This window comes from Sorghum bicolor, chromosome 3, assembly GCF_000003195.3.
Source record: "Sorghum bicolor cultivar BTx623 chromosome 3, Sorghum_bicolor_NCBIv3, whole genome shotgun sequence".
NCBI classification, from domain to species: domain Eukaryota; kingdom Viridiplantae; phylum Streptophyta; class Magnoliopsida; order Poales; family Poaceae; genus Sorghum; species Sorghum bicolor.
This window is the reverse complement of record NC_012872.2, coordinates 4,764,492-4,791,884: the sequence shown is the minus strand read 5'-3', so window position 1 is coordinate 4,791,884 and position 27,393 is coordinate 4,764,492. Positions and strand designations below refer to the sequence as shown.

Sequence of the window (27,393 nt, the reverse complement as noted above, 5' to 3'; positions counted from 1 at the left end):
CAAAAACCAAAATCTTTTCAAGATTCTCCGTCACATCGAATCTTACGCCACATGCATGGAGTATTAAATATAGACGAAAATAAAAACTAATTACACAGTTTAACTGTAAATCACGAGATAAATCTTTTAAGCCTAGTTAATTCATGATTGGATAATGTTTGTCAAATAAAAACGAAAGTGCTACAGTTCCGAAAATTCGGAACTAAACAAGGTCCTAGGCGATGGAATAAATACATGTACAATGCACCAACAGTGATGAGATCCATAAAAAGATCTGGGACCTATAAGAATAGTGCCCGGAATACTGCTTTTCCCATGCCTTTACAGTTTACTAATTAACATGGACGGGAAGAATGTCTGGGAAAGAAATGATGTGATGCTCGATCACCATATAGTATAATTTAAAAAAACTGACTGTGTTCGTTAATCTCCCTAAGCTAGCTCTCCCAGCTGACTACGAAGCATCTCAAGATCATATATCTGGAGCATATATGCAAGCATATATAGGCCACTGGTGCCTATGACATATGATATAAGATGCAGATCAGCTTAGTACTATACTACTACTCATGCATGCATGCATGTAGGATCCTGCTGCTTTGATTGTTGGCTCTTATTTTATTTGGCCTAAAGGTGGTTGTTTTGTTTTCTGATCGCAAAGCCAAATCATGCATGCATGCTATATTTATACGGAGTACTAATGACTGATCGATGGATCCTGCGAAAACGAAGAATTAATCATGAAAAGAAGAGAGATCAAGATCTCGATTCGATTACATTTAGTACTCCAAAGTATGGTTTGCACAACACATGCAAAAAGGGGATGCAGTCGATATATATAATTCATGTCGGCTATATAGCGAAAGGTAGATAGATAGATATATAGTTATATAGATTGCTCCTTAGCTCTTAATCAACCTGAGATGGACCGATTCCCCCTGAAGCTTCCTTCCTTTCCTTCACCAAGCTGAGTACTCCTCCGATCCCACAGCTCATTAAGGCCAAAGGGCTCAAATGCATGCATCCATGTCTCCACATCTTAACAAGGAGCTAGTAAATCACTGCACAATAATACATACAAACATATAGTAACAATTATTAAAGCCGCAATATATATGTATAATTAAAACACACAAACTAGCACCTACAGTATATATACATAGTTACATGCATCATGCATGCATGGGCATGGCTGCCGTGCAGAAAATTACAGCTTACCATTCACGGCGGCGCTTCCTGTTTCCTTCACTTCACATGCTGCTGTCTCCCCCTTCCTTGTGATCCAACCCACCAATGCTCTCTGATCCAGAGGTGGTGGTCGTCGAGGCGCTGATGGCATTCACGGCCCAATTAGCCATGGAAGCGTAAGGCAGGACGGGCGCCACGTCAGCGCCTGGGGGGCTACTAATGACGTTGCTGTGGTTCCGCATGAAGTAGCAGCCGCCCGCTGGCGGTGGCGGTGGTGGCGCCGCTACTACGCCATCCAAGACCCCGAGCCTCCGGCTGCTGCCGTACATGCCGGCGGTGGCATGCGCAGTGGCTGCTGCTGCAGCGAACTGCCCGGGGCTCGTCGTCATTGCCGTGGAGAGCCTGGGCGCGGCGCTGACGCTCACGCTGACGGGGAGCGCGGTGGGGATGCCGGCGGCGACGTCGCCGCAGGCGTAGCGGAGGAGCTCGGCGTGCGCGGCGTCCAGCTCCTTCTGCAGGCGGTGGACCTGGCGCTGGAGCACGGAGATGGCGCCGACGCAGCCGTAGACGGGGTCCTTGACGCGCGCCTCGGCCTCGTAGGCGAGCGAGCTCACGGCGTCCTCCCGCTGGTGCGGCAGCAGCTCGTTGAGCAGCTTGGTCACGTTGCTGGCGCCGAACACCTTGTGCACGTTGGCGAACTTCTGCGGCTCCTCCGGCGGGAAGTAGGGCGCGAACACGCACCCCGGCAGGCACTTGCGCCGCAGGAACTTGCACGCCGCGCACGGCGCCCCGGCACCGGGCGTCGTCGCCCCTGACGCGGCCACAGGGGAGAGGGCCGAGTTGTTGCTGGTGCTCGACGGCGATGCCATTTCCTTCCTGGTCCTGGCCTGCGAATAGAGAAAAAAGGCGTTGGATTATCATCAGTTTTTCCAAAGAAACATGAGCTGTGAATACGCATATCTTTTTCGACACTAATCTTAGGGTTAGGGTTTTCTTGGACTGAGGATTGTTCTGGGAAGGCAGAAAAAATCAGAAGATTAGGGTTTTGGAGTGCGGTAGTGTTCTGATCCAGCTATGCATGTGCAGACTTTGGGAAAAAAATGAGGAAGTTCTGTTCTTCCCTTTTTACTTTGGGTCAAAGAAAGAGGGACAATGAGACTGTACAATTCTTATCTGCAGAAATAGTTTGATAAAGGGACCAGAGAAAATCAACAGCATGATCATGAATACAAATGGAGGATGCATGATCCACTGTGCAAATGCGTGGGTGTGCATGTATGATGATACGGCACAAGAAGCACAAATTTCCAAGAAAAAAAGGCGATCTTTGCGCTCAAATCTCAAGAACCATAGATAATATAATACTCCTAGTACCAAGCAAGAGAAGGCAGAAACCCAGAAGACTGCAAATCAAAGCTTAAAATTTCTCATACATGGGCATGTTGCAGTGAGAGACCTGCTCATATCCTCACCTTTGTAAGGTCACAGGAGACAGATCTGCAGATGACCTGCTGGAGAAGGGCCGAGAATATAGGATTTTTTTCTCTCTCTATCCTTCTCCCTGCTGCTGGCTGCTGCTAGCTAGCTAGCTTGTTTCCTCCATCATACATCGATCCACTGATATCTACTAAACAAGCTGCACAATGGAAATACAGAAGAGGAGGGGAAAAAATAGAGAAAAGTACAGACAAGATATATAAAAGCAATAATTCTTGCTTCAGTTTGTGTGTGGATGGAAGAATTGCTGGAGGATCATATTTTATATGATCAGGTGGTAGAACAGCCTAACTCTTGTCTCTGTCTGCTCTGTCTTGGCTGTGATCGATCTATGGGGGGGGGGGGGGGGGGGGGGGGAGAGAGGAGGGGAGAGCTGGAGGAGAGGGAAACCACCAGCTTCTCTCCTCTCTTCCAGCTGCAGCACTCCCGGCCTCCAACTGCAGCAAGAGGGAAAGGTGAGGTGGTGCATAGATCGACCGCACACTATGAAAAAGGCAGAGAGAGACCAGTATTGAATGAGAGGAAGTGAGAGTGTTGAAGAATATTGTGGAGGTGTATGTTGCGAAGAAAAAAGGGCCCGGCCGTGGGTAGCGAGGGGAGAGAGAGAGAGAGAGAGAGAGAGTAAACAGATAAATAAGGACAAATCGAGATTAATGGCAGTACAAGAAAAAGTGTGAGGGTGACATTGCCACTACTCGCAAGAATATCTATCACAGTGCTGCGCCTCATCTCGTCACTTTTCACGAACAGTTCCCGCTGCCCATGGGGGGACTATGTATGTAAGCTGAAGAAGTGTATATATGTACGTATAAATCATTTCACAATAAAGATAGGCAATTAATAAGTTTCAAAAGTTTGATTATATTAGGACCTCGTCTAAAGCATCATGGATTTGTGGCAAAAGAAAGTAGTAGTACACGTACACATGTATATGTTTTGATGTACAGACCGGTATTGATATGTATGTATTTTCTAGTATCCTCGCAGAAAAAGAAAAAAAAACTGATATACATATATAGTAGTAGGCACCAATTTCATGGCATTCCTAAAAAAAAGGTAGAAAGACATATAGCTAGGCTTCGTCAGTGCGTCCGGTTTAAGAGTAATCATGCCCTTTTTATGCATGAACTGGCTTAGCTTAATTGAGCTTTGCCTAAGCAGCACAATGATAAAGAGGCCGGCGATGTAGACTGGCACACCGTGTGGTGATCAATGGCGCACACAGCCGCACAGGGTGCTTGTGCAATGCGGTTTAACAACCAATTGAACCAGCTTGTCTGCTCCTTCCATCTCATAATTAAAAGAGCCGCAGTATAATTGGCAATCATTAGTGACGAACTGATATCGATCAGTGCAAGTTATCGGCATGCACTGTCATGCCCCATTATTTATATATACCTAGCTAGGGGGGAATTAAATATACATTATATTCTTAATTAGGGTTAGCTACAGATGTTCTCTGCTTATATGATTAATTTTGGGCTCACGCTAGCTACATCAGCATCGTGTAAACACTTTGTACACATGATAACTGTCGCCTCTTGAAAAAAAAGGAAGATGACATTACTTTAGATATAGTGTACAAACTATGTTTTAGGACCTTTGTCACTAATAAATAATTACATATATAACTATTTATATTGTTATTGTGAAAATAACCATATTAAATTTTTATGGACGACTTATCAAAATGGCAATATTTAAATATTCAGGGCATGCATACATTGGTGTCTAAAACAACAATTGATAGATACGTGTCCAGCCAACTATTAATATAAAAAAAGCTTTAGAAAAATACTATGGTTTTTGTGAAATACTTTGGTTTTAGAGTGCCAGGAAGTATTTGGGTGTAACAAATTTTATGGTTTTGCATATTAAGGTATTGCTAAAACTATAGTATTTTGGAGTTTTAAAAACTTTACTTTAGAAATCTTTTTTTTAAACCACGGTTTTCCATATCAGTGGTTCTAAAACTGCAGTTTTTGATATTGTGGTTTCTCAATACCACAACATCCAAACAAGGTCCAAGTTAATTTTCACGCTGGATTCACTGGTTCTAATAATAATGGTACTGTATGTACTGCACCTAACTCAAAAAACAAAATGATAATGGAGGGAGTATGGTGTATATCTAATTAAGTGCATAGCAAAAGTCACGAATCTAGAAAACTAAAATGTTTTATAAATTGGAACGGAGGGAGTATATAGTAGGAAACAAAAAATTATGCACATGACATGCTACGTCAATGTTTCCACCCATACAGTACGTAAGGAAAAAATCTCATGACAGTTATTGCTGATAAAATAGAGAAAATTGTACCGATCGATGTCCTAAGGAATCAACTGATGATGATCCAAACACGGACTGGCCCTTCACACAGTTAACTGATGAAGGTAGATAGCAGGAGGTTAGATCAATCCCTCATTTGTAACCAGTCATGTAACAGATTCTTTGCAAAGCAAGTCGACGAGAACAGGCCCCATAAAATAATTAGAAGTACATGTGGCCTTCAATGATGGCCACTGTTACAGCATGATAGCTTTCACTTAGATTTTGTCATCTTTGTCATTTATAGGTACGTAGCTGAAGCTTATATATAATTAGTATCATCATGGTCTACATACATGCATCTCAACACAACGTAATTACTAGCTAGTTGCAGCAAAGTTTTCAAAACTAAAAAAGTTGCAAAAGGCATCCACAGTCCAGTCTGGCCAACAATCATGCAGATCACTGAGACCAAGTGACAGTACAGTGGGTTCATACCCCAGGCAGCTCTTTGTTTTTTTTAAAAAAAAAGCAAAAAAAAAGTGTCATCTTTCAGCTTAAAAGAAATTAGTATGGTGCATACCGTGTATATAAGATGGATCGTTACTAATTTGATATTACTATTATTTGAAACTGGACAGCTACTAAAATACAGTAACTAACTGCCACTGTAACACAATAGTGTCTCTGGCTGAACCAGAATTACATAGCTGTGAGTCAATTTAAACTTTCCTAAAGGGAAAAGCCAAGTCAATTCTCGAGTAGTCAACAGAGCAAACATGTAAAAGCTCATCAAGAAAGAGCGCGACCTCACGGTCTCCAAGAAGGCAAGAACAGACAAGTATAGCCTCACACACTAAACTCTCTTTACAGTACTAGTACGTGGTAACAGGAAGGCCTAAGACGAGGGTGGCCCCACCATTGCCTAGCTAGGCCGCCATTAGTTTTGTTGAAATCAACATGTACAATGATGCCGCATGACATACATATGCATGGAATGAAAAAGGCCCCAGCCATGCATGCCGTGTAAGTGTGTAACCAAATAAACAAGCAAGATTTGCCATCATCTCCTCTCTTTGGAAGCCATGCATAAAAGGCTGTTATGTGCTAGTGCTATTATATATAATATAATAATACTAGATTGTGCTTTTGCTACGAATAATAAAGATGAAATATCATACTATTCTAGTTCTAGGACTAACAAGTTCTGGCGCCAATGTGGAACACGGACTTCAGCTTATTATACAGCACCCTGCCAAGCTCAGCCCCGGCCATACCTTCATTCACTACTATACCTCCACTACTATGCCCGGCCTACATCGTCGTGGGTTGGCCACTGCCGCACCTGGCTTGTTGCCCCGGACCCTTGGTCCTGCCGGCACGCAAGGGGCATCACTTGACGGCGACGCATGAGAAGGCTATGGCATTATGATTTTAATAAAGTTGATTGTAGCCACATCACAGTTTGTCGTGCTACAGCACAACCGCCCCCTTTGACCCTTCACAAAATCCAGTTATTCGGCCCACCGTGAATTCCTTCTCCAGCCTACCGTGAATTCCCTTCTCCGCCGCTCCTCGCCGTTGTTGGAGTACATCCCCGGTGCTCCGTGGGGTCACAAGTAAGGTGACAGTGGGGCCTTCTCTTCCTTTCTTTCCACCCCAAGCTCGTCAGTACTATCGTCATGTCTTTGCCCACCATGGCACTTCACCTTGCGGTGAATACGACCTCTAGGTCTCATGGCTCCATTGGCAGTCCAAAACTCCTAGGGCTAGATCTACATTGACATGGCTTGTGATAGCTTGGAGTGGGGGAACCGCTGCAGGACAATGGGAGGCGATGAGGTGTCACGACTACATGGCAATGTGGAGGCATTTCGCTCTAAGGTGTGGCAGTTCCTCTTGCATGTTGGTCTAGGGCGGCTGGCACGGGGGGCAACAAGGGTGGCACTTAGGTCAGATGAAGGCCCGATGGCGTAGTTGGTGTGGCTACAATGGCGGGCGATGCAATGGTTGTGTGAAGGTGTTGCTTTGTTGTGCATGTGGTTGTGGTGTAGTCAATGAGCGTTTGGGTGCAAATGTGCATCATGCGGAGTGGTGGCTAGGGGTAGGGCTATAGTAGCCTTACTTTATGGTGAATGTGCGAGGTCTTAGGCAGTGTGGATGAACGATGACATGGTAGCGATAGTGGTGGCACAATGACGTAGAGGCGAATTGCGAAGTTAAGTCATCGAAGTAATGCAAAAATGAAAAGAGGACAACATGGAACCTATATAATTTCTTTCCCACGATCTCAAATAGCCATTGCCACTACCCCTAATCCACATTGTAGCACTAGAGAGTCACTAAGACTCATCTATTCTCTTTTGACTCACCAAGACTCAAGTATCGATAGTGAATACCTCTTCTCTTCTCCATATCGAGGGTTTTGAAACCAAGCACACCAATATGAGCCTCCCGACAAGCAGCTCAAATGAGAAGGTCACCTAGATAGTCCATGCCAGATCCTCTAGATGTTGGGAAAAGTCTTCAACCTTCACTAGATGAAAATCAAGCCAATAACTCAAAATGTGCAATAAGCACACAATCTCAACTAGCAATTTTGCCTTGAATGGCACTCAAACCTTTCACAAACTCCCTCTATACGTGTGTCACACACATGAGTCAAACAGAAGCTCAAAATGAGCTAGTGAGCACACATACATAAGGTGTGAAGAACCTACTAGTTGTTAGCATAAGTCCGTAGACATAGATACCACTGAATGATCCGTCGGGAGCTACATAGGCACACAAGACCATACAATGATCCTATTCAACCATGTTTTACAATGGTTAGAAAGGAATATGCTCCACTCAATGGTCTGTTGTAGTCTACATAGGCACCGCAGGATCATATGACACATGTTAGTCACTCCACTTGACACACAGTCAAGTTAACTCACCACTTGACACGCAGTCAAGTTACTACTCCACATCGAGTGTGTCACCTAGGCACAACGAATCTTACGATGAAGTCTAGTATCATGGCCACTTGACACACAGTCAAAACATAGCTTCAATGGATGATCCACCGAGTGCCACCAAGACATAGTAGATTGTACAGTGACTATCACGCCAAAGTTAAATATGAAGTATGCACGGTGCCACAAGATGACCCGCCGGGCAAGTTTCAATCATGTGGTGCATTTTCGGGTGTATATTTTTTAGCTCTAAATCTGATCTCGTCTAATTCAACTTTTTTGAGATCTTCGGTTTAAAAACCTATCCAATGAGACCACTATTGAGCTGACTTGGAAAATGTACCACATGTGTGTGCATCCAAATGCCCTCAATTTAACTCCCATCAAGCTACAAATGTTGGACCCCCTTAATAGTAAGGCAAAAGATAAAACATAGACCCCTTGAACACCTAGTTTGCACATGAACCCTATAGTATCCTTAATTTTCATTAATATCCTTGTGTCGATACTTAAAATCAACTTCGGGGTCATCAATAACAATCACATGCTTGCAATGTGACCAAACACCGAATTTGACATTAGAACCTAGATACGTTTATTTATGTGTTCCGAAGGACTCTAAAGTAGTAGAACTAAAATAAAGTGAACGTAAGGAAAACATGTCTAAGAATAGAGGCATGCTAATCCTTTTATTTGGGGATGTGGTTTCTTTTCATGTTTTTCCCCTTTTTGCGACACAATAAGTTTAAGGGAAGTTTGATTGAAGAAAGGTTGACAGCTAGCATACCCATCAGCACCAACTAAATCTTTGCGGCCGTAAAGATAATTATTAAGGAAAAAATGGCAACTTACAAAAGGCCAACAGATCTTCCTAAGATCCCCCCATAAGAACACACAAGATCTCGTGTGCAAGCCACTATCCTAGTACACCAACATTAATTCGATCCTGAAATCCACAGACATCAAATCGTTGGACCTAGCTAAGGGAGCGAGGGGGCCGATCGAGAAGAGAGGAGGAGGGTACCGAGCTAAGCTAGGGCTAGCTAGTCCCTACGCTTCGTGTCTGCATATGCATGCATGGCTGCAGCCTTTCCCAGGTTCACGACCTAGCATGCCCTGCCTGTCCTTTTGAGCTGCATCCTCTAGCAACTTGCATCCAAGTGCTAAAAACTCACGCTCGTCAGTCGTCGCCAACAAAATCGCAAATCTTTCAGTGGAAACAGCAGCTAGTAGTTGTCTGTAGCTTGCCAGACCGTAGCCCATGCCATAGCCCATAGGCATGTTTGGGATGACTCGCCTTTTTTTTTTTTGAAAATCTGTGGTTCGGTTTTTTTATGATTCAGTCCCGATCCTTCGAAAAGAAATAGGGTGGAGGACTCCGGCTTTATTTTGAGAAAAAATAATCTTAATTTCTTTTTTTATAAAAAAATGACTCTATCCATATACTTAATAGGTTAAAATGCTCGAATTTCTGACAGTTTGAGCTAATCCTGAATGAAGCTTAATAAGTTGGGACAAGAGTCCCTTCAATATATCTACAAGTAGCTTATTTTTTAAAAGAAAAGAAAATAAAAGAAAAGAGAGTTGTGAAAGTTTGAGCTAATCCTGAAGCTTAATACTAAGTTGAAACAAGACTCCCTTCAATCTACAAGTACATTAGTTTTTATAAAAAAGAAAAAAAGAAAAAGGAAGGTGATATGCATTCATGAAAAAGTACCAACTAGCTAGCCTGTGAACATTTGTGAAAGCTGATGATGCATACATATCTATGGGCTATGCATGGCTGTGTGGGAGGGAAGCTAGGAAATACATTGTGCTGGCTGAGCTGATGGGTCCTTGTGGTACAGATTCAAGGTTACACTTGCACTGTAGGAGGGAACAGTCCCTTTGAATTCTGGTCACTAGGGGCGTGCAGGGGTGGGGCGAGGTGGAGTGGTTGTGCACGGGCGTGCATGGAACCGTACCTTTAGCTAGAGAATCCTGTCTGTCTGGCCAGCCCATGCATGCATGCATGGGGCTACCCCTGGCTATTGTTCAGAGCCATGCACGCATGCGTTCAAACCCTTCTCGATCACAAGACATGTTGCAGGTGGTTTTGTTTTGTTAGTGTGGTGCATTATGCAGATAATAGTTACCAAATATAGCATCACGCGTACTGACCTTCGCCTGCAGAGCTGCACGTTGATTGTCGAAGCATAGTGGGGATGGTTGATTGGAGCAGGCTGCTGCATGCTGATCCTCCGTCCAATGACATGATCATCTGATGCCACCTTGACAAACAGCTTTGGCTGCATCCCGGCCGCTTGCCTTAGTGTGTGGACTGTGGAGCCAGGGCGTACGTACTATTTACGTCAGAGCAGTTTAAGTCCTACCAGAATTCACAAGTCAGTTCAAAGGGTCCAGTAAAACAGCAACATCATCAGAGCTTAAGGGCACTGGGGGGGAAATAATTAAGAATGCAGTTGTTTCTGCTAATATGGAGCCCAAGGAATCTTCAAGTGGCTAAGCAAAAGTGGTTCATGTGACCGTGTAAGATCCCTGTCTCTATCTTTATCCTTACTCATGTTAATTACCATCCTTGAATTTCATTTCGGCAAACAAAATTACACACAAATCATTTACCTCAATGAACTCCTTTAATATGAAAATTATTTTCTGCAACTCATGACCATTAGCACAGTTGTATAAATCCTCCCCCCCCCCCCCCCTCCCCCCCCAAAACAAAAAAAAACTTCACAGCGCCACACAAGGATAAACTATTGAGCCTTTAAGTGATCTATAGCAGCAAGCGGACTCGCAGCCATGTGATTGGTTGCCTCTGGGGCCAGGTGCTATGATTGGTCCATGTAATGTAATACTTGGAGGATAAAATAAAGCGAAGCGAAAGGACATGGCTTTGATAATTAGAATGTTTGGCAGAATCCGTTAATTAGACATACATCAAGAAATATCATACTCGAAAGTAGTGTAACCAAGCAAGGTTTCTGGACACATCCAGTTGGTTCTTTCACTGGAACAGCTTCAGAGAGATGTTTGCAGCAGGTAGCCGCGGGGGGGCTGCAGTTGACAGCATATCTTATCGCAATATATTAAGGGGGATTGATCACGATAGGAGAATCTAGGAGAAAGCATATGAGGTTTAGCCATGCTAATTTGCTAAAGCCCCTTGGGTGACTGGAAGGGCACACTACTATATCAACAACAGCTATGGGACTAGAATACTAGATATTGATTCCGTTAGCTTTCCATCTATATTTCATTCGTCCGTACAAGGGCTGTGGGCAAGATGGAAGCTACCTATGTCAAAAAGTGACATCCAGCCACATCTATCTATGCCTTGGATTTGACATTGTCTATTCGGTTTTTATTTTTACTTTTCAGGACGCGATAGAAATTTTCCAGTTTTCAATTTAGCTCCCAAAGAGAACTGCATAATAGGGTACTTTTTCTTTATGAAGTTTTTTAGTTGTAGGCAGAACGGGGCTAGCTTCCCCATGCAACTTATAAATGAGACACTATCAAGGAAAAGCCAATTGATATATATTTAAAGAAATCTTCTAGACATTCTGCATTTAGTTCCTTTTCTATTTTTAGAAATACCGATAAGTTCTTATGATAAGGTCCCACCCAAAATAAGTCAATGAAAGAAGCTTTAAGGAAGTATGTGGGAATTGAAGAATCAAATACGATGCTTATGGGCTTCTTTGTGAGAGAATGAGAATCATTATTAGTGACAGGCTTTTTGTGTGGAACATTTCTATAATTAATATAATCGGATTGTGACTTAAGCAAAGAATTGATTAGAGCGTGCACCTGAAGATGTATTCACCCGTTAAGAAGATTAAAGCTATTACCCTAACCAACCTTTCGAGTGCAGTTGGTTTCATTTGAAATCTGACCTTCTCTAGAGCAGCTGGATTACCAAAAATGACAATTTTCTTCAACCGAAGGGTAAGCAAGTTCAATTCCGATCCTGACTCTGAACGCAAGACACCCTGTATTGTATTAATGCAACACAATTAGAGAAACATTGTTCTAGAAAGATGCAGAAAACAAGATCTCATTTATGTTTATGGCATAATCCAAGTAAACTGGGAGCCTTTACATCTCAGCTAGTCTGATAAACTCTCTTACTACCTCAAAAGTTTGCTGCAACCAAATTGTAAGGCATCAGTACACTGCTCTTAAATTGTTCAGTGGCAGTATGACATAGTGTACACAACAATATTATTTCATAGGTCATACTTCAATCTTTGAAGAACAGATTTGTTTTAGTGCATAAGGTGAGATAGTTAAACTAATTATATACATGAAAAAAAAAACATTGCTGAATTATCAGCAGGGACATCAACTATTGAAACATGACTGATACTGTACACAAATACACACATATACACACATAAAATACAAAAGAAAACACATTTCCCTTTAATTAGAGCGCCTCAAGATTTGCAAGCTTTAGCTGCTTATCAACAGACAGGTAGTCCTCGACTGCAATGCATGTAGAGCGCAGAATATTGGCTAAAAAAGTCGCAATCTCAGCTTCACTTCTATGAATATGATCATGTCCAGGTTGGCCATGTCCGTGAGCCAATTCTTCAGCCCAAGTATAGATGTTAGTGGTCAACAACCATAGCCTGTCTGCCACAGAGTTCCTGAAATCATCCGAAATGCTGGTGGAGAGAAAGGAAGGCAGGGTGACAGGCAAGTCGCTCAGTACATTTATCGAATTAACAACGAGAAGTGGCATATAGATGCAGCAGCTACCACATAACAAGCCAACAAAACGCAGCACCTGAAATATTAGAACAAGAAATTTTAAGAATGTTTGTTTTTGCAGGGAAGCAACTTTTGAGAATAAGCACCCATCCACACATTCCAACATAGCATGTTCAATAATTACCGTTGAGGGATGAGCTGTAACACAGCCAATGTCTAATGCATCCAGAAGCCACTGCCTTTTGATGCTGTTTTCGGCTGAGTTTAAGGCTGCAGTGATCTCAACAAGGACACTCCACCAGACACCTGAAATAGCAGATTCATTAGCTTTTCAAAATAATATATAGATCGCCTACAACTACCGTAGGATGGGTGAGAAAAGAAAACAGAATTCAATGGAAAATCAAATGCATCCATAAACCACAGCAAAAGGAATGCAGTTACCATCAGCTTTTGTACACAATATTGCCGTCTTTATATTTCCCAGCTCATGTGCTGAACCACAACCAGTTGCACACAATCTTGCTCTGAGGATAATCTTTTTTGCCACATCAACATTTCCTTCATTGACTAAGGCAGTATTGCGAATCTGAAAGGAAAGGTTAACATAGAACTGTGAAACGTACCAAGAAAAACCTACTAAAATAAAATAAACCATTCACGGAGAATGGTTCATAAAGAACGGATCTGTGCTGTTGAGAACCTGCAACATATCATCCAGCCAATTTTTCTGGGCATTGGTAAGACACCTGACAGCAGCAGACCACTCTTTCATGAATTCAGGAAGACCATCACTGTGGAGTGTCAAAAGAGGCAACAAGCACTCAATGCATTTTTTAATGAATGAAGAACCACCAGATTCTTCAGAAACCTCCACCAGGCACATATAAATGCCTTCCCAGAACGACATTCTTAGCATGCTTCTCTGTTCAGATGAGTAATTCAAGTATGAAGAGGTGGGGGAATACAAGTATTCAGTAAAATCCTCATAAAGTTTATCCAATCTTGAATCAGAGAAGAGCTTCATTAGGTGTGACAAATGTTGGAGCAAAATAGACTGAACATTTATATCTAATCTCTGAAATCTGAGAATGTCAGTCAGATCATCCAAAAACTGCAGAAGGGGGCTTATGTGAGCAGCATGAGCTAGAGTAAAATGTAAGCATGCTTCCTTTAGTAACTTAGGATCTTCCTGATTGGTTAACTTATGAGGAATCTGTGCCTCAACTTTGATGCACCGCCGTACAATAGCTCCCCAGTCTGTAGTTGGCAATCGAGGAGCTTTGGAAAGGCATTTTAAAACTGTTCCAACTGTACTTATTGGCACCACATCACCAGACTGTAGATAATAAAATAACAAAAGTCAATAGAAAAAAAATGAAATATGATTTTCTTCTCCAACCCAACAAAATCAAAAGTGATACCAACCGTAGTGAAATTTTTTTTTGTAACTAGTCATAACTTAATAGCCAACAAAATCAAAAGTGATACTGACCGTAGTGAAAAAAATGTAACTAGTCATAACTTAATAGCCACAATAAAACTAATGTCTACAACTGTCTTATGCAGCTATGACTTGCAACATTTTTCAGGATATATACAATATTGACCTTTGCATAAATTAGTATAAATTAGTAGAGATTATTTGCAAGTAAAACATCGGCTTACCCAGTTACCCACTGCAGCAGTAAAAGGCATGCAACCAAAGTATCAAGAATAAGCATGAGAAGATTGATAAAATGCTCAGAAGCACAGCTCGTAGTTTGCTTCGTATTTCAAGTTTGGCATTTATGCCTAGGTCAGAAAATAATGATATATTCATATACTAACTTGGGTTCTTAAGTATACAATTCAGCATGTAAATGTGCATAGCTTAGTTCATCTATGGCAAATGAAAGAGATCTTTTTTAAAAAATATATATGTTCCTTGAAACAAATATGTACATTTGACATACAAAAGCTAAGCTACATATTTTAACAGATGAGAGCATTGTAGTCGTTCTTTTAAGGATTCAGATCAGACCTTTTCAAATTTTAGATCACTCAACCAGAGACTTAAGTTCCAAACTAAGCTTTGTTCAGAAAAACTTGAAGCTTGATCACGATCAACAGAACTTCTATTAGAACCATTGTCCTCATAAAGAATCTGATTCTGATCCTTTGACCACCTGCTTCTGAGAAATGAAATAGCCCATGCAGCATAATCTTGTATGTGCTTATCTTTAGCATCCTTAGCAAGAAGAAATATTTCCTGAATCATTGATGTTGACAGAGTCTCACCAACAGGGCTTGTCAGTAATGAACCTCTCACAAAAGATGACTCCTGCGCATACAACTAAATAGATTATTCTAACAATTTTATAGAACATTAAGTGTTAAGATGTATGGAGGAAGGAGACCTCATGTTTGATTTGAGAAGTCATAGGCTTTGAAAACACCCCAGTAAGATCCCCTGCGCCTGCACCAAAAGCGTTGACTACACCAAACATGCCCCCCAAATGAACAAGGGGAGGAAAAGGGTGGGTATATATATGTCTGAGAGTGTCCAGAAGGCTTTTAACACCATTAAATTCCATAGCATGCACCCCATCATCCAATATAGAAGACAGAAAAGATCCAGCACCAATACAGATTGCCATCAACAAATTCTGAAAGATAATCCCAGATTTATTCAGATTCCGGAGCTCAGAAGCTAAAGAAGTGTAGCGATTGAACAATGCATCCAAGTCGTCATTCAACAGCTCCACTTTTTGGCAAAAAGCGACGACAGATGGAAGAGCAAGACATGAACCCATACATAGTGATACTAAATCTATTTCATCAAATAATGCAGAGTTCGAATCAACATTTGGTATCCATGATATCAATATGTCCTTGACTTCAGTAACTGCTTCATAAGCTCCAAGTCCATACAGAGCAACAACAGAGTTTCCCAGACCAATAACAAGTCCAGCAATAGCCCAAGGATCATCGCTGATGCTATGAATATTTTCTTCCATCCCTCCCATGGAGGATATCCCATATATACTAAGCTTCTTCAGAGAATAGCATGAGGACGGACATAGTTGAATTAATGAAGTAACCAAAGCATGAAGAATATCCTCAACTGATGCACGCTCATTGAGTTGTGTAATAACCTCTACTTCTGAATCAGTAGCATTATGTGCTCTTGTCAAAAGACCATGGCAAGCATAGCCTAATGCCAGTCCACAAGCTCCTTTTACAAGACAGCTTTCAGTTTTTGAGATAACCTAAATGTGCAAAGGTATAAGACATAATGAGAAAGTACACACCACACAAGTTTAAACTTCGAAGTATCCTGAATGTATCATCCAAACAACTATACATTAGTTTGCATATGAATGAGTAGAAGATGAAACTAGTCGCTCATGAATGTATCATCCAAACAACTATACAATATGTAGAAGATGAAAAATTTCATGAATGGGTGTGGCTACACTGTGTAGCGTTCATTGAATAAGGAGAAATTGTATTTGAAATTAAGCTGCCAGCAGCTGTAGCCAATTGCAACATGGACTGGTCCTGCTCCAGCTTCCAGCATCATGAACATTGTTTCGCTGGGATGAGGCATGAAGATAAGATCCTAATGATCCAGTCACCTTGAATTCTGATATGATTCGGTATTACCAATCATTACGCACAGTGACACAGGAGTACACGACAGAGCGAGTAGTTACTACGAGCCTACAACATAGATAGCAGTGGTATCTCCATGATCTCCCATATTTATAATCATGATATGGTGCCACACGGCCTATGAGGTTATTGCAAGTATGTTAAGGCGCTAATGAACATAGAGCAACAAATTGCTAACATCTAGGCTGTTGGAATATAAGTGAATTTCCCACCTCTCCCCATCAGCTTAAGCTTTTGGGTTGAACTGGTCGGTGCATGCAACTCAATATGCTACCAAAGCCAGAGGTCTCGAGTTCGAATTCTAGTTAGCGCAATTAAATAAAAATAATTGATGCTCGCTCCTATTCCACGTCTGAGGACTGAGGGAGCCTCCACGTGAGGGGAAGTGTTGGAATATAAGTGAATTGCCCACCTCTCCCCATCAGCTTAAGCTTTTGGGTTGAACTGGTCGGTGCATGCAACTCAATATAGGCATCTAGCAATCCATAACTTTCTAAGAAAAAAAAAGAAATGAAATTTGAGTGGAGATAACATTTGATACCTCAAGAAACCCATTAATAACCTGAAGTCTGCTCTTTTTGTCCGTAGGATGAAAACAATTGAATATTAGTCCAAGAGAGAGAGCTGCTGACCATTGCTGGTGCTCATGCTCGTATTGAAGCAACCATTTTAAAAGAAAATCTGATGCCGAAGATACTACCAAATGAGCAGTTGGCGGAACAATCTAGAAATAAGATAACATCAAAATAAATCAAAATTAGTAAAACATCCCTCAACCACCGGTAAAATCATAAGAATACATCAGAGCTTATGGGCTAGAGACAAGGAAAAGATACTTGAAATGTGTTCACAGGTGGAAGGAGAGAATTGATAAAACAATAGGCAGAAAAATCAATTATATCATACTTCATAGTTCATACCATAGAATCTGTATATACTTAGGCATTAATAAAATGTGAATAAAGACCCCTTACCAAGCAGAGTGCTCCAATAACAAGAGCTATGTTAGCAGCAACTTGAGGAGTAGATACTGGAACTTGATCACACAGAATCTGCAATCACAAATAGGAAAACATATGGAAATTTAGCGTTAGCATGGTAAGGATTAAGGAAGTTAGTGCAGGGGGCAAGCGTAAAAAGGGAGGATAAAGAAGCACAATCAATGTGCTAAATAAACCAAATCATCATACACAATAATATATTTGTCCCATGTCGCAATAAAAAATACTCTGGTGTCCATAATTCTTTCAGTTCAGCACCTTGAAAATTATATTATTAAAAAGTATCAGTTCTTTTGAAAACTATGAGGCACAGTATGCACCTTGAAACTGTGCTGCTGTAATAAGACAGTTGACACACATCAAACCTAGAAACTGTTGTTTCAATAAGAGTACTATCGCTGAGAGTGGAACAAACAGATACAAAGGAAACAAGGAATACGCTAAAGATATAAATATAAACCTTAAATATATCATTAGCGGCTTTCATTGCTTTGTTCAACTTCGACGACTCTTTAATGTCAAGCAATGCCACAACTGCTTGCATCCAGTTGGAAACAAATGACTTCCATGACTGCAAGGCAAGAAGAGCTACCACTATGTTTCTTGACATATACATAGATTCTGCAATTTCCACAAAAGCTTGCTCGAAAGCAGAATGAACTCTAGGCAAATCCTGCGAATGAGATCAGGAAACACAAATAACATATAACATGAGAAGGATTCAGCTTTTCCAATGAGTGGTGACTAAGATAAAATAGCATCAACTGTCATTAAATATTTCTAACCTTAGTTTTCCCTTTATTAAGTATGTCCTTTGGAGTAAAATTGAGAGTTAAAAGGGCAGCACCAGGTAACTGATGATGAGATAACATCCCTGCAATTCGAAAGCAATAGTCAAGTGGAATCTAAAAGATGAAACTGAAACCATATTGTTTTAAAGACAGAACAGAACAACCTATGCATTTCTCATATACTCCCTCCATCCCAATTTGTAAGACATTCCAAGAATCTTGGAGAGTCAAAGCATTTTCACGTTTGACCAAAATTATAGAGAAAAATACTAAGATTTGTAACGTAAAGTGAGTATACTATGAAAATATAATTAAGAAAGAATCTAATGATACTTAGTGAGTACCATAATAATTATTATTTTATAATATAAATTTGGTCAAACTTAGAAAAGTTTGACTCTCCAAGATTCTTGAAATGACTTACAATTTGGGATGGAGGGAGTAGAATTGTTGGAATATAAGTGAATTGCCCACCTCTCCCCATCAGCTTAAGCTTTTGGGTTGAACTGGTCGGTGCATGCAACTCAATATGGTATCAAAGCCAAAGGTCTCGAGTTCGAATCCTGGTTAGCGCAATTAAATAAAATAATTGCTGCTCGCTCCTATTCCACGTCTGAGGCCTGAGGAAGCCTCCACGTGAGAGGGAGTGTTGGAATATAAGTGAATTGCCCACCTCTCCCCATCAGCTTAAGCTTTTGGGTTGAACTGGTCGGTGCATGCAAAATAAGAACATAGGATAGAAAAGGCTCAAGTATTTGCTCTAACATATGATATGAATGGACAAAATATAATGCATTCAAGTATTACACTCCAGTCATCAACTAAGTGTCCAACTAGATCACTAGCTTACCTTTAAATATGACCTGAGGGAAAACCTCCAGTAGCTTCTCAAATTTATGCACTGCAGCTCTTTTATCGGTAGTCACTCGACGACGATTTCTATGTGAACAGGGTTCATTAGTTAAGAGTGTCACTAAGCATCTGAATTCAGAAGAAAGACAACAAATATACTAACACGTGCTCATATTTGATGATCTCATCTTGAAGGTGCTCCATGGCCTTGAGAACTGCCAGATTATGTTCATTCGTAAAGAACTCATAGTTTAGTTTCCAGAAATCAGGAATAGCATCCTGAATAAGTGAGATCTGTAAAGCACCATTGTTAAAAAACATGAAAATTTGAAATAGGAATTCAACAAAAAAATAGCAGTTAAACACATAACATAGAACAAAGAATCATAGTATAACCTTGTAGTTGGACAAGGAGTGAAAAGCAGTTCCTCTTGCTTTATCCCAGAGAGGTTCGGGATTATTTTTCTTGGATGTTCCAATTCTCCACAATGTTCTTATCAGGTTACTAGATATTCCAGAATATGCCTCAGCATCCATTGCTCCACACCTCAACAGAACACACAAACTGCAAAAAGCAACAAGAAAACATAGGGTGAGAAGCAAATATCAATGCACACCTGAACAGTGTTGGTACCAGTCCACCAGACCAGACACATCTATGTATTCAGTGAAATGTTTGTCAGCGTTGTTACCTGTGAGCAACAGCAGGCTCCACGTAATAATCAAGCACCTGTTTTGATATAACTTTCCACGCTGTGTAGAAATCTACAAGTGAGGATCTAACTTCAGGTGCGAGGTCCAGCAAATATGACTTCTTACACAAAAACTCCCTTACTAATTTTCAGAACGCATGGCTTCTTTTCTTATAACATTGTAATTTATACTTGCAGTAACTTACTAATTTGTTGAACATAAGCTCAGAACTATGTAATTAGGTTACTGGAAAATCAGAAAGTTGAACTTACCGACCACATCTGCTTCACAAAGGTACGAGAGGCTCTCCAGGCCAAGAGCTTGAACCACAGAATCACGACTCTCAATACAAAACTAAAGGTATTTGACTACATGTTAGAAAGCAGACCAATTAATCAATAGAGATCAGAAAAAAATAGAGAGAAAACACTCACAGAGACAGATAATATTAGATCAACACCTCTATCTGGGTTCTGCTTGCAAACATCGCGTATTGATGTGGCAATACTTGCAGAGATCTCTCTGTCAGAGATGAAATTGGAAAAATTCTCAGGATCCACAACTACCTATGTTAGAAGGCAAAGTTAGTAGCAATTTTGTAACAATTTGCCAGGAAAACTAAACGTCAGAAATTATCAACTATCATATTGACGATTTCCACTTTTCAGTAGAGTTACATGAAAACCCTGACTTCAAATATTGTCACAGTGGTTTCACCATCAGTAATAGTCAGTAAACATCACTGGAAGTCATGCTCAAATTTAATCTGGTATACCAACAATAACAACTAAAAATCTGGTATATTTCTATTTAATATAAATAGAATCATACGGTTTTCATTTTTCACTCAAAAAAATCTGGTTCTGGTATATGAAAAAGATCACTTAAATTTAATCTAGGATAACAAAGAGCTATACTGAAAAAATATAAGCCCCGTGAGGACAGACTAGTTCTTAATTATTGATATGATACCAGCCTCCTGCATATACAAGAAAAAAAGAAGACAGACTGGTAAAAGGCCTCAACCACTTAACTCTCTTCATTTTAAAATGCAAGTCTTTAATTGGTATACATTGATTCACAGCATAAGCTCACCAAGGATATCAAAAGTGCAGTCATTGTAACTCGCTTCCCTATTTTAATGATGTGAATGAGATTAGTAGTGCTGTTATAGCATGTCACTCAAAAGGGGTATGCAAGGTCCATGGCCTACATATTGATTTTGGTGCCTCTTGGTCTCTCTACGGTGGGTTACTAATGCCTTTAACGCAAGGTGTCAACTTTCAACTTATGTTGTGGAATGGAGTACATAGCAAACTCTAGTGAGAGACGGCATGATTATCTTCTTAAAAGTACATCATGTTTGAAAACAAATGAACAAATTTTTCAACATAACAGATCATAGATAGTTTTGGAACAAACATTTTAATTGAAAAGCAATGTTTTAACATCCAATTGAAAATGCATTCTTACTTGTAAGTTTGGAAATGCCCAATCAGTTATAGCCCATATCTTGCAGAGTAATCGAACAGCTATAGCATACAGAACCCTGCACACGAAACTCATGTAATATAATAATAGCAATCAAGTAATAAAATATTTGTCCCCTTACTTTATTTACAATAAAAAAAGAAAACATCTGCAGTAATATAAACTGATACTTATTTCGAAATTCTAAATGTGATGATCAGAATTAAATTAATTAATGCAACATCCATAAGCTAAACATTATTCAGCCAAATACTCGCAATTTTTTCATCTTATATGTCGACAGTGAAAGAATAAGCCTTGTGTTCTTGATATCTTGGAGCTCCAATTCTAGGATAAGTGGTAGTGGTTAGAATCTTATGTCATAGCATCTTATCTCTATTTTAACACGTTAGTTGTTAAGTACTTCCTCTATCCCAAATTATAAGACATTTTGTCATTTCTAGATCCATAGCATTTCCTATGTATCTAGACACAACATATATCTAGGTGCATAGAAAAAGCTATGAATTTAGAAAAGCCAAAACGTCTTATAATTTAGAACAGAGGGAGTAGAGTTCTAGTTTTATATATGGAACCAAAGAGCAGCTGAGGTTAGTGAAGGCCGAACTGGCCAACTGTATTAGATTAATTAAGGTGATTACAGGGGGATACACACATATATATAGCAGAGTACATGGGCCTGAGGAGGCCAACAGCCAGCCCAATAGGGGAGGCGCAAGCTAATTCTAACAGTTAGCACTGCCTAAGTAATACAGAAAATCACCCAAACCTGTGTCTTCACCAACAACAGACAGTTCTGTACAAATTTTTTATCTTAATGTAGATAGTAGTTTCTGAATCCTGAAAACTCTCAGGCTCTACAGTAGAGCGCTGCAAAAAAACAAATCTATACCTGTGATTGAAATACAGACGTTATATTTTTCCACACAAAATAATTGTAACCTGCACCGATGTACATTGGCTCTTGTTTGTTCTTAAATTTTCAAAAATTGTCCACTTCATGTGTTTTTTAATTTTGATAATATCTGAATGCTGAACTCTATTTTTTTCTCCAGTACCAAATAAAGGGATAGATTTTATTCGTGTTCAAAGATAAAGGGAGAAATGAAATCAAAGACCAGGCAATCTATAGGAGTATATCTCAGAACAAGGCAACTAAGCCCATTAGGCCAAGCAAATAAGAAAGAACCCAAAAAGAAACTGAAGTTGGGCTCACTTGTGATTAGTGCATTTAACTTACGAATTTGAGTCCCTTTTAAGCATTGGTGCTATCCATTGCAGAGCTAGTGGAAGAACAAAACCATGTATAGCAAGTGACGGCAATGACTCTAGCAAACTGAGCTGCAAATCATATGTGAAACAAATGTCAGATGCTCTAATCTTTTTTGCAATATGTGATGATGTTTGTGTTGCTTTTGCAGCTGAGGCAAAATAGAAATGTAGAATGTTCCAAAAATTTAAACAGCATTAGCACTTGCAGTTAGGTACATATCAGATAATTGGAACCACAATTCATTATGCCCGACCACTTGTAGAACTGGTGATTAATGGAAGCGAGAACAAGCACTATTGCTCATCTTGGAGACAACATGGCTGGGACAACCTACAATGTGAGGAGGCGGTTGTGGGGAAGAGGCTGGGCCTAGTGGAGGTGAGGGCTGCCAACAATGTGGTGCCACCCAGCAGCGCTAGGGCATTGAACCTAGGTACCCTTTCATGTCACCAGAGCCTCCTACATCACAAGTATGTATGCACTAGCAGTTCTCAATGTTCCTACTTCTGGTTCATCGAAATAAGTAATCATGACCCCTTCTACAAACTGATGTCCATATCCTATTTCCTTTACAAACATGGATTTTCAATTTGCAAGGCCACAATATGGATATTGAAAATCTATTTTTTTTAACTAGTGTCCTTCAGTTTAGATTTGATTATTATAAGCTCATACTAGTGTGCTTTGGTTCCTCATTATTTGCATCCAAATATGGAAGAAACATGAACTTACTCACCGAGATTTCCGTTGAAAAATTACCGCTGCTGCATAGAATCTTGCTATAGTAGAGGATAGCTACAAACAGTGGCATACCCAATCTTGGGTCTGATGCACCAAGCATGGCCAAAGATTCTGCTGCAGAAGTGCCAAGTTTTGGATGCATTACCAAAACAGATGCTACAGAGCTTATCAGAGATGATATGGCTACTGCAGGAAATTAGATGGAGCAATAAGTTAGAGGATCATATAAAGATAAATGGATAGGCAGCCTATAGAAAGCACAAGTAAAGACCTCGACCTGAAGATGTCTTTTTTGAGGACGAGACATCTAATGTATGTTTTTCTCTGCGAAGGACGGTCAGATAGGCATTTATTTGATGAGTCCAATAACTTGCTTCCAAGTCACTCTGACCAGAATCAGGTAAAGTCTTGGTAGCTGTGTACTTCATAAAAGTGAAGCCTGATGAAGATGGCTGTGGACAGGAAGCAGAAATTGGATAAACTTATATGAGTACATACTACACAAGAAATACAAAACAGGATGGGTTAACCACATCAACATACGGTATCACACAACATCACCATCTGCAATCATTAGTAAGGCTGCAAAGTATTGGACTGCCATCGCACATGTAATCACTATCATTTAATGTGATGCCAAAAAAACTCAATCCACAACAAATGCAGGAGAAAACAGACACAATGGACTAAGGACAAAAAGATCACCTTAGACCATAGATGATGCAGAAGTTTAGGAAGAAGAAGTGCAGGTTTGCTTATGTGGTAGCTTGTTGAAATATCTTGTTCCTCTGATGAATGAGAAGCCGGCAAGTCTAAAACAAACAAGCTGAACCTTGACAGAACATGATATGCCACTGCTTTAACAGATTTGGATGGTGAAATGGTAAGGTTGATAACTGCCAGAACACAAAGAAGCTCCACACTGACGTGTTGTGTTCGTTCTTTACTGTCAAGCACTGCAGCCATACACATATATGAAACTTTCCAATGATAAAAAAAATATAAGCAAGCATTGTATGCCATGTCAATGGTAACAAAAGTAAGGTTAGATTGACTGTACACACCCTATAAAAGGATGAACTAAACATCACTTGCTCTATGTTCAAATATGCCCTTTGTTTCCAAATGTTAATGGCCATGGTATGTTTCAATGTTTGTCGTAAAAATCTGAAAAATTTACTGCTAACAAGTAAAACAGTAATCTTGCTATTTTTATCTCTGGAGAGATGTTTGTCTAGTTTATCTATCGTATCAGTGTGCACCCACTTTACTTTGAGTTTCATTGATTTTTGTCCAGTCCACAAGAAACACGTACATGAAAACATGAACTCACAAATATATGAACAACATGGTTTGGGTTTTCGTTGAAAATATAGATAGATAGTCCTAAAAATGACGGTTTTATTCAGCCCAAGTGATTTGTATGCTGCAAACCTTCTCCATGGGGACTATTACATGAAAAGCAAAGCAAAATTCTCATCATTTAGAGAAGAGAAAGATGATACCCATTCTGTGCTTCCCAATTCACTTTTCATTCTAAAGAAGGTTACTGATATGAAAAAAAAAACAATAGCTTAACATTGGTAAAATAAGAGAACCAAGTTCCTAGTCCCTCCAACAGTTGGTTGGAAATTTACAGACGAGGAGGGCTTGTGTTTATAAATATCTGGGAACGTACCATTTTCATATTTCCAATCAATCAAAAAGCTCAGAAGTTTCAAGCCAGCTAGCTGTTCGTGTTCAAACTCTAGCCCAGTGAGAGAGTAAGAAAGAGAGCTAAGGACAACAGAAATCTCAGGTAGATAGCATAAGCCAAGGTCCTTTTGCACCGAGAATAGATGTTTTGATAACCCAAAAACTGTTGAATCAATTCCCAGAAACTTTTGATGAACTGAACACTGTGATACGAGTGTTCCCATCAATGTCACACTACTTGCTTGAGCATCATATGTTGGCTGTTAAACAAAGAAAGTCACCAGTATGTTATATAGATGATATGATGCACAGCAATCATATAAGAACTTGAGTTCAAGTAATCGCAAGAAAACAAACATCGATTAGTTGCCCCTCATCAATGAGTAGTAAAACAAGGGAGAAAATCACATGTCAAGTCAACCTAATTAAATAATAAAAACATAGAAGTTCATATGTCAAAACAAATCTACAAGAAAACTGAAAAACTAATGTATACTGTTAATGCATCACAGGAATATTTATATGATGGGTACTTCTAAAGCAAGGAATCTGCTCATAACAATTACAGAATAGTCCACGCACCAAACAAATGATGTAATAACACCATAACATCACACCATACAGTATACACACAGCAATCTACCAAATTTCAGAAAATATTGCATATGATTTTTTTTTTAATTATACGCTGTTGTTTCATACATCATGATAAGTCAAGTGGAGAAGTATACCGATAGGTATGTATGTTGACAGAATGCATCAGGTAACAAACAAAGTAACAAACCCAGCCCAAATGGATCATTAATCGGATTCCACAACAGTATTAAATTTTCATCAAGTGATAAGGATTCAACTAATGGCCATCCTCAATCCATTTAAAAAGTTCTAGATACCAGCAGATATCATCTCTATTAAGAGCATAAACAAATTTTCTGGTCTCAATAAGAAGAATAACCTAGTGTAGAGATCATCCGAACATCTCATTGGCTAATTCGCAGCCATTAGTAACTCCAATCTCTCATTGCAAAAATTAAGAGAAAGGTAGAGAGTGGTACCATTTGAGCATGAGCTAACTTCCTCAATAGCACCACATAAGCATCAACCAAGCACTCCGCAGAACTAAGCCATAGCCGCACTTCCTGGAAAAAAAATAATAAGTAACTAAAGATCACAGATGAAGATAATTTTATTGCGAACAGCATACCACAATGTAACAGATCTCCAGATATGACATATATAATATGCTTCTCAAACCTACAACTGTTTCCCCTACTTTTGTTTCTTGCTACTACAATGTGATCTACGAACTAATCTGGACTAGACACTAACAGTGGAATCATTGATGATGCCATCACTTCCATGATGGAATGCACACCAGAACTGCTATCTGGATTAGTCCAAAACATCACAATACACATTGGCAGGCTCCTATTTGCACAACCGCTGGCAGCATTGCCAGTTACGGCATCACTGAGAGTAAGAACAGACATCATCCTTGAGTATTAGACCGCACGAATACCTGATCATCCCCTCGGCCGAAATGCAGCATGCTGTCTTCGAGCATCTTCAGAACCGGGATCGCGACACCAGCCTTCCCTGCTGCTACGGCTGCTGCAGCCAGTGCGCCGATCAAATCCCTCGCAAATGAGGCGTCCCCTTTCCTCACCACGGAGAACATCACGAACGGCCTCAGAAACCCGACCACCCAATCCACCCCCTCGGCAACTATCCTGGCTGCCTGACGCGTCAGCTCCGCCCCCGCGCCGTCAGCCCCCGACGCGAGCGCCTGGACGAAGGGGTGGTCGTGGGGCGGGAAGCGAGAGCCGGAGCGGAGGGCGCAGGCTGCGACCGCGGAGACTGCCTTGACGAGGCAGGAGGCGAGCCGAGGGGACGGGGAGGCCGCGAGGGGCGCGATGAGGAGCGGGAGAGCGAGGTCCGAGGTAAGGAGGTCGGGGCGGGAGGCGGCGAGACGGGCGAGGGAGGCCGCAGCGTGCGCGGCGACTGCAGGGTGGGGCGAAGCGAGGAGGGCTGAGGCGGCGTCGTGGGCGGCCGCGGGGAGGGGCGCGGGGAGGGAGAGGAGGTGGCGGAAGAAGGCCGCAACCGCATGGCGCTGCAGTGTGGGGTCCGGGACCCGGGTGCGGTCGACGAGGCGGGAGAGCACCGCCGTGTTGGAGGCGGTGGAGGAAGCCATGGCCACGGGCGGTGGCCGGCGACGGCAGTGGCAACTTGGGACTTGGGAGAGGTCGAGAGGAGAAGAGAAGAAGGGGGCTAGCTTTTTGTAGCGCTGGGCCTGTTTGGGAGCCCGTGTCTTTATCCCCTGCTAGGATCCCAGCCCAACATCTCTAGCCTAGTTTGGGGACCTCGGCCCAACACTCTATGGTTAAGGGCTCCTTTGGATTGCAGGAAAAACTCAGGATTCTAGATTCTTAAGGCCTTGTGTGGATGTTGTCGTATTCACTTCAATCCATGTGTGTTGGTGCGGATTGGGGTGGAATCCAGTTCAAGTTCCACTCCAATCCACCTCAACACATATGGATTAATGTGAATACGACTACATCCAAACAAGGCC

At 40.9% G+C, this 27,393-nt stretch overlaps 2 protein-coding genes across 4 annotated transcripts; both read right to left on the bottom strand.

The window, feature by feature from the left end:
* On the bottom strand, positions 717 to 3,268 carry LOC8078489 (LOB domain-containing protein 6). Its single transcript, XM_002455070.2, has 3 exons — positions 2,661 to 3,268; positions 1,219 to 2,075; positions 717 to 1,061 (listed from the first exon to the last, which is right to left on the bottom strand). The coding sequence occupies exon 2, from the start codon at positions 2,055 to 2,057 to the stop codon at positions 1,251 to 1,253; it is 807 nt and encodes a 268-aa protein (XP_002455115.1). The 5' UTR covers positions 2,058 to 2,075; positions 2,661 to 3,268; the 3' UTR covers positions 717 to 1,061; positions 1,219 to 1,250.
* Positions 12,118 to 27,081, bottom strand: LOC8078488 (protein RST1). 3 transcript variants are annotated; one of them, XM_021456387.1, is made up of 24 exons: positions 26,344 to 27,081; positions 25,880 to 25,963; positions 24,808 to 25,084; positions 23,835 to 24,085; positions 23,401 to 23,581; positions 23,125 to 23,315; positions 22,356 to 22,456; positions 21,098 to 21,173; positions 20,059 to 20,190; positions 19,897 to 19,978; positions 19,624 to 19,696; positions 19,328 to 19,496; positions 19,095 to 19,225; positions 18,930 to 19,018; positions 18,074 to 18,162; positions 17,749 to 17,961; positions 17,262 to 17,339; positions 16,829 to 17,011; positions 15,030 to 15,881; positions 14,654 to 14,953; positions 13,334 to 13,969; positions 13,075 to 13,219; positions 12,815 to 12,936; positions 12,118 to 12,706 (listed from the first exon to the last, which is right to left on the bottom strand). In XM_021456387.1, the coding sequence occupies exons 1-24, from the start codon at positions 27,013 to 27,015 to the stop codon at positions 12,344 to 12,346; spliced, it is 5,490 nt and encodes a 1,829-aa protein (XP_021312062.1). In that variant the 5' UTR covers positions 27,016 to 27,081; the 3' UTR covers positions 12,118 to 12,343. The 3 variants fall into 3 exon arrangements, with proteins under 3 accessions (XP_021312062.1, XP_021312064.1, XP_021312063.1); XM_021456389.1 differs by having other exon boundaries at positions 23,125 to 23,312; positions 23,407 to 23,581; XM_021456388.1 differs by having other exon boundaries at positions 23,407 to 23,581; positions 26,344 to 27,080.